The sequence below is a fragment of the Gossypium raimondii genome, chromosome 5, assembly GCF_025698545.1.
Source record: "Gossypium raimondii isolate GPD5lz chromosome 5, ASM2569854v1, whole genome shotgun sequence".
In the NCBI taxonomy this organism is placed as follows: Eukaryota; Viridiplantae; Streptophyta; class Magnoliopsida; order Malvales; family Malvaceae; genus Gossypium; species Gossypium raimondii.
The window spans coordinates 50890291-50902987 of NC_068569.1; the positions used below are offsets into that span (position 1 = coordinate 50890291).

General features: G+C 29.7%; 2 protein-coding genes across 2 annotated transcripts; both read right to left on the bottom strand.

The window, feature by feature from the left end:
* Nucleotides 1-3278: 3278 nt before the first annotated feature.
* LOC128040963 (pentatricopeptide repeat-containing protein At1g62930, chloroplastic-like) lies at nt 3279-4049 on the bottom strand. Its single transcript, XM_052630101.1, has one exon. The coding sequence runs from the start codon at nt 4047-4049 to the stop codon at nt 3417-3419; it is 633 nt and encodes a 210-aa protein (XP_052486061.1). The 3' UTR covers nt 3279-3416.
* A 38-nt stretch (nt 4050-4087) lies between these two features.
* Nucleotides 4088-5394, bottom strand: LOC128040962 (pentatricopeptide repeat-containing protein At1g63080, mitochondrial-like). The gene is made up of 2 exons (XM_052630099.1): nt 5287-5394; nt 4088-5175 (listed from the first exon to the last, which is right to left on the bottom strand). Exons 1-2 carry the CDS (start codon nt 5288-5290, stop codon nt 4088-4090), a joined length of 1092 nt encoding a protein of 363 aa, XP_052486059.1. The 5' UTR covers nt 5291-5394.
* Between the last annotated feature and the right edge of the window lie 7303 nt (nt 5395-12697).

Here is a 12697-nt window from a genome sequence, read left to right on the forward strand (position 1 = left end):
GAAATGAAATTTTAATTTTTAATAGTCTATATCTTATCATTTTTAAAGGATTAATTTAAATTTTCATAATTTTAGAGGGGGCAAAGTACAATTTTACCTTTACTAATTTAAAATTTTAAAATTTTCTAAAGTGTCAAAACAACAAATTTCCATTTTAGGGGGCCGCGGCCCTGCCAGCCCCCTGGATTCGCCTCTAGCACCAACACAGTTAAGTTAATTACAGAAATATTTTTTATAATTAAAATAAATTATATTATTCGAAGGTATTTTAGTCTTTTTATTTTAATAAAAATCAATAAAAATATGTATATGGTGGGATTTGAATCCACATCAATTAAATTGGTAAAATCTTATATTTACTACTCAACCAAAGATTCATTTTAATATATTTTGTACATTTTATTTTAATATGCATAATTTATTATTTTCTTCAATTGTAGTATCGTACATATTTCATATGTTATTATGACTAATTAGATTCAAATATTATGTTTCATTGTTTTTGTATCTTATTTTTAAACATATATGTGTTATCTAAATTCATGGTTTCACACGCATATGCATGTGTTAGTGTTTCTCGTAATAATTATTCATGTGTTTGTATTAGAGTTGTGAAGAGAACATGAAAAACTTAGGTCCCCTTTGGATACCAACGCACAGCAGTGCGATGAATTTTTCCTCTTTATTATCAACTTGATCAGACTGGAGTGGACTGAGACGACCTTTGGATGCCAAGGCTTCCAAAGACGATGAGGAAATTCTATTACCTTTGGGACAGCCTTAAGTCGATTGGTGATAAAAGCATCGATTGGGTGTAGTGGGCAATAGATATTTTAGAAGATAATAATACCCTTACTTTAATTTATTAATTTCCGAAACAAATGCACGGAGGGATGGGAAATGGGAGAAGGATACGTGGAAGAGGGAATAATGGAAGAGGGAGATGGGATTTCATTGTATTTAAAATTTTAAAATAAAAAATATATGTAATGGATTTTAAAATAAAAAATACTTGTAGTGTATTTTAATATATATATATATATGTAGTGTATTTTAAAATAAAAATATATGTAGTGTATTCTAGAAATAAAAAATATATGTAGTCTATTTTAATATATATATATATATATGAAGTGTATTTTAAAAGTAAAAAATATATGTAGTGTATTTTAAAATAAAAAATATATGTAGTGTATTTTAAAAATAAAAATATATGTAGTGTATTTTAAAAATAAAAATATATGTAGTGTATTTTAAAAATAAAATATATGTAGTGTATTTTAAAATAAACAAATATATGTAGTGTATTGTAAAAATAAAAAATATATGTAGTATATTCAGTATTCAATTACTTGAAGCATGAAAATCCAATATTTTTCTTGAAAGATACTAATTTTGAACTTCAAAATTTGATCCAAATATAATGTTACTATTTGTGGAAATAATATTTATCATTATTATAAAAATATTTAACTATAAAAATTAAAATAATTATCATTTTATCTAATAAATAATTTAAATTAATTATATAATTCATTAAAATATTGGAAGATACATTTTAATATTTTATTAAATGAATTTATTAATTCACATATTTTAATAATTTTAAAAAAAGTAAAATAATTTAAATAACTTCTATTATATATCAATTCTAATCTGATGTCCTTAATAGTCATTTCTTATTCTCACCTCACCGCTATAGCTGCGTTTGAATCCAAACACACACTCCACCATTGTTTCTAATCTCACAGCTACAGTATCCAATCTCACCGCTACAGTAACTAATCTCACCGCCACCGCTGTTTTTAACCTCACCGGAGGTAAACACACCGCCCATCCAAACTAGCCCTTAGTCAGTAAAAACATTTTTTTACATACAACATGAAAATAATACGAATACAAAAATATGTTCAAATATAAGTAAAACAAATTGTTAGCATATAAAAATTATTTAAAGAATAGACAACCGTTCAATTTCCGGTTCAATTGGTTTTTAATCTGACTTTATTGTTGGTTCAATTGATTTATAGATCAACTGGTCCATCCTTTATAAGATTGATTAATTTTCTATCCAATCGGTTTCATCAAATTTTAAAAAGCGTGTATATACCTTTGGATGGGATGAATATTATTTTTTGAAAATATTGTTGAATTTTTAAAATATATATATATTTATAGAAAAAATATATTGAATTTTAAGTTTTCATCCATGAGATTAATAGGAAGTTTTGTCGTAATTGGTTGATTAAATTTATCTTAATTGGTTATTTTTTGAACAATCTCATTATAAGTTATGATTATATCTCATTATCTTAATTGATTAATTTTATCTAGAATTACCCATAACCCCTATTCAACCCATAAATAAGAGAATAATGCACTTCAGCGGTAGCAATGAGCATGCTAATAGAACTAAGGGTAGGTTTGGATGAGCGGTGCATTCACCTATGGTTAGTGTAAAAACAGCGGTAGCAATGAGATTAGATATTGTATCAGATTAAATATTAGATTGAACTCGTATTTTTGAAAATTAAGACAACACACGTTTAATAAAATACCAATTTTGGGCGTCGCGACGGTGCTAATACCTATCTCATGCGTAACAAACTCTCAGACTCTAATTTTCTCTAGGTTTCGACGCAAACTTAAAATCAACTCTTTTTTAAAGAAAATAAAAAGAAGTTTTCTTTTAAAAAGAGAATTTATTAGGTGTTCAATCACATCTAAAAAAAAGAGATCGATGGCGACTCCTCTTTTAAAAAAAATATAAAATAGAGACTCCGTTTTTAAATTTTCAATCCAATGTAAATTTAAGGTCACTCCAAAAACCAAGATGTTTTTTCAGTGGGATCAAAGCAAATATCATATCCTAACCCTATGTAATAACTATGAAGAAAGAAAGAGAAGATAAGGACAAAATTAGAAGATTAAAGAAAAGAAGTGATGTGGTTTATTTTATTTTGATAGATAAAATTAGTAAAGGAAACTAAATATTTCTAATAATCATTTTCACCAAATATTTAATAAAATTTCTAATAAATATTTTTACTAAATGACTTAAAAATATAAATAAAAATTTATATAAACATTCAGCCCTTTATTACTCAACACACGTAGATCAATGCCATTAAATCACCTTAATATTTATTTCAATTCCTTTTATTCTCAACTCATGTTTAGTTGTTCGTACAAATGCCCCTGCTTTAACATTCGCAAGCAATAACATCACCACCAAAAAGATCAAGAAGTTGCTAAGATCAAGATCAACAAGCTACACAAGTCAGAACAAAATCAACAATATTGAAAATAGACACTAAAACTCATTCTAGTTTCCACAATCTTTTATCACTCTGCAATGGTTATGTACAACTGATTCACATTGCAAGTGATGATCTTTACACAATTTGTGAAACATTTCAGAGCAAGATTGATTTGTTAGAGTATATGATAAGATCCATAAATAAGGTGGCAGTGAATATATCTGCAGAAAAGCCCTTACCAACCATTTCCGTAAGAAGTTGTGTTGCCTTTGAAGTATAGCTGTTGCGAAGGAACCCCCGAATCATTACATTATAACAGCAGCTATTAGGCAAACAGTCATTATCTCCCATGCTCCCGAACAACCTGTATGCTTCATCTGGCAATCCCTCTTTACACAGTCCATTAATCATTATACAATATGTGTAAACATCCGGTTTTAAGCCATTGTCTGAGAGTTGATGAAATAATTCCTTGGCAACTTCGATATGCCCAGCTTTACAAAACCCATCAATTAGTATAGTATACGGGACAATATCAAGTTTTAACCCACTGGTTTGCAGTGCTTGAAAAAGTTTCAATGCCTCTTCGATATGACCTGTTTTGCATAAACCATCCAGCAAAATCAAACAGGTTGCTATGTCTGGAGCTTGTCCAGAAGCAAGCATCTTTCTAAAAAGTTCACATGCAGTTGAAACTTTCCCTAACTGAAACATACTCTGCATAAGAGTGTTGTATGTGACAGTATCCGGGATTGGTCCCTTTCGAGATATTTCATGAAAGAGTTCCATTGCTTCGTCTAACCTTTTACCTTTGCAATATCCATTGATCACGGTGTTGTAACTATACTAGGTGCACAACCCTTCTCAATCATCAAGTTGAAAACTCTTCTAGCTTTATCCGTTTCATTCTGCAAGCAATGACCATTAACTAATGCACTATAGGTAACAACATTAGGCTCAATGCCTCGCTTTATCATTGCGTCAACAATATCCTCAGCTTCAGAGACCATCCCTTCCTTGCAATGCGCATCAACCAATGTACTATACGTGACAACATTAGGCTCAATGCCTTGCTTTCTCATCATGTCAATGGTCTCTACAGCTTTAGAAATTGTTCCTTCCTTGCAAAGAGCATCAACCAATGTATTATACGTGACAATATCAAGTGAAATATTGTTATCAACCATTTCACTCAAAAGCCTTGTTGCCTCCTCCTGCTGGCCCAAATTACACATACCATGAATTAAGCAGTTATAAGTAATGATATTTGGTCTAATGCCCTTAACCTTCATTTCAGATAAGAGATTGAGAGCCTCCTGTAACAAACCGTTCTTACAAAGGCAGTCAATGACAATGCTATATGCTACAATATTAGGTTCAAAGCCTCTGCTTTCCATCAACCTTAGAAACCTAACAGCTCTATCAGTATTGCCGGTCTTAGACAACCCCTTAAGTACTGTATTGTAAACAATCAAATGAGCTTGATACCCTTTTTCAGTCATTTCATCGAACATACAAACGGCCTCAGAAATCTTACTTTGATTACAAAGCCCATTTATCAAAGTTGAAAAAGTTACAGCACTAGGCTCAACACCTAACTTCAGCATTTTCCCCAAAACAGAAAACCCAAAATCAATTCGACCTAATTGACAAATGCAATTAATCAAGATGTTCATAGAATAAACATTATGGGAAACTCCCAATAATTCGATCTGTCTATACTTAGAAACAACAATGGCATAATGTTTCGTCTTAACAATGGCTCCTAATAATTTATTGAATTCCACAATTGAAGGCTTTGGGTACTTTTCAATCATCTTATTGAACAAACTCAAAGCATGATCAACATTATCGGAGCGGTGGTCTCTTTTCCCCTTTCCTCTAACAGGCATGGACATGGGTTTCTTACTTAGGCCTTCGATGTGGGTAGCAATGGTGTTAGAAGAAGAAGAAAAGGGATGGAAATTAGAAAGATGGCTTCCAGCATTAACAACCGAACGAAGAATAAAAGAAGAAGGAAGCTTACCCATATCTTGAAAGCAGAAATGACAGCGGCAGTAGCAGAAGAAGTGTAAATTTTGGGTTGCGAAGTGGTGTTTAGGGAAAGGGTTGGGACTTGGGAGCGTAATTTGGGTTTTTTTTTTTTAATGTGAATAATATTTAATAAAAAAATTAAACTTTATTTTTAAATGCAATCTTTAGTTATTAATAATATTATTATATACTTATAAATCTTCCTTTTAAATTTAATAAAATTACTATTAACTTCAAAAGATTTTTAGACTAACTTTAATAAAATTTATTAAATTTAAATTTTAGACTGACTTGAGAAAATATGCTAAGATTAAAATAGTTCTATAAAATACTCTATTTTTATAATTTATATTTTGTCGATGCATCTAACAATGAGCAAAACTTGATTTGATTAAAACAAATAAAAATAAAAACCAAATTTCAAGTTAATCGAATCGAGTTATTTAATTTTTCGAGTCAACTAGAATAAGTAATTCGAGTTTAAGTCGATTCAATTTTACAATTCAAATAAGTTAAATAATTTAAATAACATACTTGGTGTAAATAACTTTTGGTCTCTATCAATTTTGAGAATAAACAAATTAGTCTCTATCAACAAAATTACAAATAAAATTAAAAATAAAAAATATTTTTAATATTTAAATATTTATAAGTTTTCAAATTTTATATTTTAAAAATTATAAAATTTAAAAAATCTAAAGAATATATAAAGAAAATTTAATTATTCATCCATCATTACATTCCTCCATACTCCCATACTTCGCATATAATTTATTTTAATCAAAATATCACATATCAAGCATTCAACAATATATCGTAATCAATAGTGATTTTTCCAGAAACTATTCATCAATACAACAAACTTATGCTTACATCTAGGCACACTTTTGGACACCAACTTAACATGCATCAACATTACAATAGAAATCTCACCCAAAACATTAGATATGCAGAGTAACTGGTAGACAAATTAGAAATCTTCATACACATAACATCGTACCCATCAAACAAATTATTAATTCCATGAATTAAGCTCATAACCAACATGCACCTTATCTTGTAACACACATCTGCGGCTATGGCAACTTTTCCAAGACAAGGAAACACTTCATTATAAACATAATACACAACCTAAACATCATAGTATAAAGTCATGTAAGACAAACACTGAAGATTTGAGTTTAGGAGCTCATTGACAAAACACCTCAAGGATGTATCACCTACTAGCTTGACTTTCCCCTTGTTGTTAGCTCCCTCTCCGTCTCCGTCGACTAAAAAGTAAAAATCATATAAAATCGATCGTAAGACATTTATGAGTAAGACAATCGGATTCTAAAAACATGTAAAGTATACTCTCTACTTAACATGCTTATTTTCCTTACAATCCACAACCAACATTTAGTTGGATGTCCGTAGTTCATTACTTTCTTTCAAAATCAAAAGACACAGAAAATAATAAGAACATTACCAGTTCTCAAATTCACCTTTGATTAAGCTACTTTGCTACATATATTTTTTTTCCAACATGCAGCTTGACTCCCTCACTTCTTCTGCAAAGGCCGATTGTTGAAGCTCAGAAATGGTTTCTCCATTTTTCTCTTTTGTGCTTCGGTTGAAGAAAGAAACATGATGACCCCCTTTTCTTTCTTTCCCCCCTTATATAGTCATTCTCTTATTGACCGTTCCAACCTTTCCATACAAGCACTAACCCAAATTAAAACAAAATATCAGAAACAAGCCATTATTTTTCAACAGACCCCTCAAAAAAATTGAAATAATTATTAATGCCTAATTTATCCCCAAAATTATTTTCAACTCGATACACACAGGACGCCATAGGATCTAACTAAAACATATAAAATAATTTAGGGTTTGCCGTTCCATATGGCCAAGTTTTTGCTCAAAAAATCGGATGTGACAACATACCCACCTTAAAGAGAAATTTCGTCCTTAAAATTTCCTTACTAATTAAACAAATGAGGGATTTGATCCATCAAAGAACTTTCACTACCATTAGTAACTTATTCCACCCCGTGACATGTACATTTTGAAGATCGTGAAATAATAGATTTGTCATAGTGGAAGATCTAGAATTAATCCACACTATCTTAATTGTAATCTAGATGAATATGAGTGCTAGGCACCGTTCTCATATAGGCAATCTTGCGTAATCATGTAGCACACAAGGATAAAATGTACATATTGGCGTGAACCGCGCTTTGCTGTAATACATGCATTAGCCCCATCCGCCCAATGGCGTACCTCTTACATTAGAACAACTCGCAAGGAATTTTACTTGTACTCAGGGTCAGCTTACTGGCATATGATTTTCATAAATAGTTTGTAACACCCTCTACTCGACCCAAATCACCAAGTCTGGATATTGGATGTTACAACACATAAACACTTAACAAAAATTTAAAACAATTAGCGTATAACCCCTTTTCAACATACTTCTTATTATTTTATTAAGTGTCTTCAAAACAAAATAAATAAAGAAAATATCTAAGAATACATCATACTTTTAAAAGTAATATAAGACATTACAACTTAAAAGTTTGATAAAGACACTCTACATAGCATAGAGTACTAAACACCATGGCAATATTGTGCCCTCTATATGCATAAAATCGTAACTCAAACAGATAACTTAGCATAATCCTTGTTTGGTCCTTCCTACTCAAATTAGAACCTACAACAAGACAAACACTTGTAAGTTCAAATGAACTTAGTGAGTTTTGATTAGATTACCTTAAAGCATTTGTTGTTGATTTCTTATTCTGAATATTTTGGATTTTCTTTCTATCTTCGACAGATACTTTTCCAATGTCAGGGCATACTTATACGCCAACTTCAGACTTGATCATCTTACACATAATACACTTTATAGGCGGATTACAGAATTTACTACTTATTACGGGTTTTATGTCCTTTGCAGTTAGCAAATGCATTTCTCATAAAAATACCCATACAAAACTTACCTTCTGCAAATTTTCACTCTAACGACCGTTAAATATTTAATCCAGAATGGTGTTGTAATGACCCAAAATTCACGGGCATCAGAAAAGTACAATATCAGGCCTCCGTCTTAGTGAAATGGGTTCGTAATTAATTATTAGAAATATTTATGAGACTAGTGGTGTGCCTAAGTAGGTTCTAATTAGGTGAATTTAGCTTAATTAAGAGTAATTAGGAAAAAGGACTAAAGTGAATAAAGGGTAAAAGTTGAATTGTAGATTAAAAGAAAATGAAAAGGACCAAAATGGCAAATAAGCCATTTAGCATAAGTTGAGGCGGCAAACAAAGCAAAAATCTAAGATTTTTGTTTGTTTAATTAATTTGGCACCAAATGTAATATTCCTATATTAGGTTCCTTGAGTCAAACATGGTATAGGGGTATTACATTTAGTGGTATCAGAGCCTAGCTTTTCTAATTACTGGGAAAAGAACGAGTCTAGAAGTACATGCCATATAAGATATATCGATGTCAATATTAGAAGCATTGATAAGTTTGAAAATACGAATTATTACTAATAAGGAAATGATTTTTGAATTAATTATTAATGACTTAAGAGGGAAATAGATAAATACTGAAATTTGATAAAAACTTATTTTTTGTCATAGATATTGGAAGAAATGACAATATTTTTGATATTGTCTAATGAGATAACAACTTCAGCATAGAGGGAGAAAGTTGATAAGATGATGAGAGAAGTGCAAGATTATAGAATGAAACCAGAAGAAGACATAGTTCAGCACTTTATTACTGTAAATCGAAAGATGCAAGAAGTGTTATGGAAGGGTCACGAATTGATTAGAAAGAATAAAGTGCAATATTTGACCCTTAGAGGAACATTAATAGAATGAGAGCACCAAATGATTTTAGACCAACTTTGGAAGACATTGGTGCCACAAACTTATTGGAATATAGTTATATATTTTATGAAGTTTATAATCTCTGAAGGAGCAAAGAAGACAGCGAGACAAAGTGTAAGCTCACGAAAGTTGACTAGGAAGCAAGATGTCTTTAACATGCCGTGGATGGAAAAATTAGTAGTTAGGAAATTAGCAAGAGAAATTATAGATTCAATACCCATTATAAAGATGGAAGAGGAAGAAGATCCTGAGGAATTTTCAAATTGGATTGTAGAAGATGAATTTGAATAGAATTTAGAACTTAATATAGAGAATTTTTCGGGAGAAGATACAAAATTAGAGATGGAAGAAGACACGAAATGGATTTAAATGGTTAGAAGTAAAAGTTATGTAGTAGTAAATATGAAGGAAAATGAATATATATATATATATAAATATATATAGTTGTATGTGTATAAAATGAGAACTTAGAAAGTCGAGCTTTTAAATGAAAAGTTTGGTACATTAATATAAGTTTAGTCTTTTGGAAATAGAGGAGATAATAGAAATATGAGAAGTAGAATAGAATAGTAATATTTTTCAATTATGAAGATCAGAAAATGAATTTTTTTTTTTTAGAAAGAAGTATTGAAAGAAATAAAAACCTTAGTTAAAAAAAAGAGAAGAAGAAGAAATAGCAAAGTTGTAAAATGTGTAATAAAAGAGGTAAACTTTGGAAAGAACAATTACCTCAAGGAGACTGTTGGCAGCGGCCGGGCCAATAGATTTCTAAAAGGTTTGGATTAAGAGTAATAACTTTGATCCATAACTGGAATAATCATTGTTTACCTCGAAAAGACAAAGGAAATGAAAATGAGAAAATAAAAGTATAACAAAGAAGAGTCTAAATAAAATATATATATAGGATTATAAGAATAACTCCAAAGATAATCTACTAAAGGTTTTTGATTCTTATAGAAAGAATATTGTCATTTATAGTGATGATTCTTGAACGGTTTTAGTCGTGTTTTGATGTAAGACTAGAAGTGATTGCTTATGCATCTAGTCAGCTAAAAATGTATGAATGTAATTATCTAACACACGATTTAGAAACTAGTGTTATGGTTTTTGTTCTAAAGATTTTGATACACTATTTGTATAATAAAAAGTGTTATATTTATACCGATCATAAAAGTCTCAAAAATCTTCTATTTCAAAAGAGAGTTGAATTTAAGATAGCGTCGTTAGATAGAACTTTTGAAAAAAAATTTTGATTGTGTCATTGATTATTACTCTGATAAAGCTAATGTTATAGCTAATGTATTAAGTAGGAAAGCAGCAATTGAATTGTGAACAATGTTTGCTCAGCTTAGTATCAATGACGATGAAAGCTTATTGGCTGGATTAAAAATCAAATCGGTGATGTTGATTAGATTAAGTCAATGTAGTTAGAAAATGACAAATTGGTGAAGAAAAGAGAAATGATTCAGAATGGTATATTAGAAAATTTCAGCCTTGATAATTGTGGTTGCTTGAGATTTCACAATCGAATTTGCGTTCTGGATATTTCTAAATTGAAAAAGTTGATACTTCACAAAGCTCATAATAGTCCTTTTGTTTTGCATTCTAGAAGAACTAAAATATATTACGATTTACAAAAATTTTATTGGTGGTCAAGAGTGAAAAAAGATGTGGTCGAGTATGTGGATAAATGTTTGACTTATCAATGAGTTAAGGTAGAGCATTAGGTTCCTACTGGATTAATTTAGTTTATTAACATTCTTGAATGGAAATGGGAATTGTGTTGCTATATTTGTAACAGGACTATGCTTATCAGCAAGTAAAAAGAATGCTATTTGGGTGATTGTTGATAGGCTTACGAAATCAGCTCATTTTGTAGTAATCAGAACTGATTGGTCACTTCAAAAACTTATTGAAGTTTAAATTCGGGAAATTATGAGGGTGTGCAGTATTCCTAATTATTGAAGGAAAGAAAAATGATAGGGCTAGAATTTATCCAAGAAACGAAAGAAATTGTTAAGAAGATTCGAGATAGACTAAAGGCAGCTTCAATAGATAGAAATCATATACAGATTTAAAACGTCGAGATATTGAGTATTCTATTGGCGACAAAATAATTTTAAAGTATCGTTTTAGAAGATAATATTCAGATTAGGTCGAAAAGAAAAACTGAGTCCTCGTTTTATTAAGCCGTGAGAAATTATAGGAAGAGTTGGGCCAGTTGCTTATTGCTTAGTATTTCCTCTGAAATTACAAAAGATTCATGATGTTTTTCATGTTTTTATTCTACGGAGATATCGATTAGACCTTTCCCATATTATTTCGACAGAAGATATTAGCTCGAAAGGTAAAGGAGTTACGGAATAAACAGGTTCCATTAGTGGAAGTGTTGTGGAGAAGTCATAGTGTAAAAGAAACAATTTGGGAATCGGAAGAAACTATGAGATTTCAGTACCCCCATTTCTTTTTAGGTAAATTTTGAGGACAAAATTTATTAAGGCAGGGAGAAATGTAATGACCCAAAATTCATAAGCATCGAAAAAGTGAAATATCGAGCCTCCGTCTTAGGGAAATGGGTTCGTAATTAATTATTAGAAATATTTATGAGACTAGTGGTGTGTCTAATTAGGTTCTAATTAGGTGAATTTAGCTTAATTAAGAGTAATTAGGAAAAAGGACTAAAGTGAATAAAGGGTAAAAGTTGAATTGTAGATTAAAAGAAAATAAAAAGGACCAAAATGACAAATAAGCCATTTAGCATAAGTTGACGTATTAATTAATATAAATAAATAAATTAGTTATAAATTTAATTATGTTAAATTATAATAATTATATTATAATTAATAAAATAAGGACAAGTGTATGGTGATGATAAAACACACGTGTAATGAATATATGTAAACATTTGTAGTATAATTATTTATTTACTTATATTCTAAAACTAAAGATATTTATTAATAAATTAATTTATTATAAATATCATATTATAAATTGAATTAGAATAAAGCTGGTGATAAAATATACAAATGTAATAATAGTATTTGTACACTTGTAATATATTTATTCAATAACTTTTTAAGTAAATAGATATTTATATTATTATTATTATTATTGTTGTTGTTGTTGTTGTTAACTAATATATATATATATATAATAAAGTAAAATGAAGGAAAGAAATAAAACAAAGAAGAAAAGAAACATAGAGCAATTCGAAACAGGGAAAGGAGAAAGGAAAAGGAAAAGGAAAAGGAAAAGGAAAAATTAGGGTTTTGAAGCTTAAAGCTTTAATTAGTTACTCAATTAAGTCCTTTTACTTAATTTTGATGTTTTAGAGGTCTTAGAACAAAGTTTCGTTGAATATAAGTTAAAATTTTGAAAGTTCTTAGATTTTTAATATGATTCATGTTGAACAAATTGTTGAATTAGGGGTTTGACTGATAGAATTTCTAGTTAGAATTGATAAATGGGGTTAAATTGTAAAGTAAGCTATAAGTTTTGTGTTAGAAAGATTAAATTGAAAGAAATCT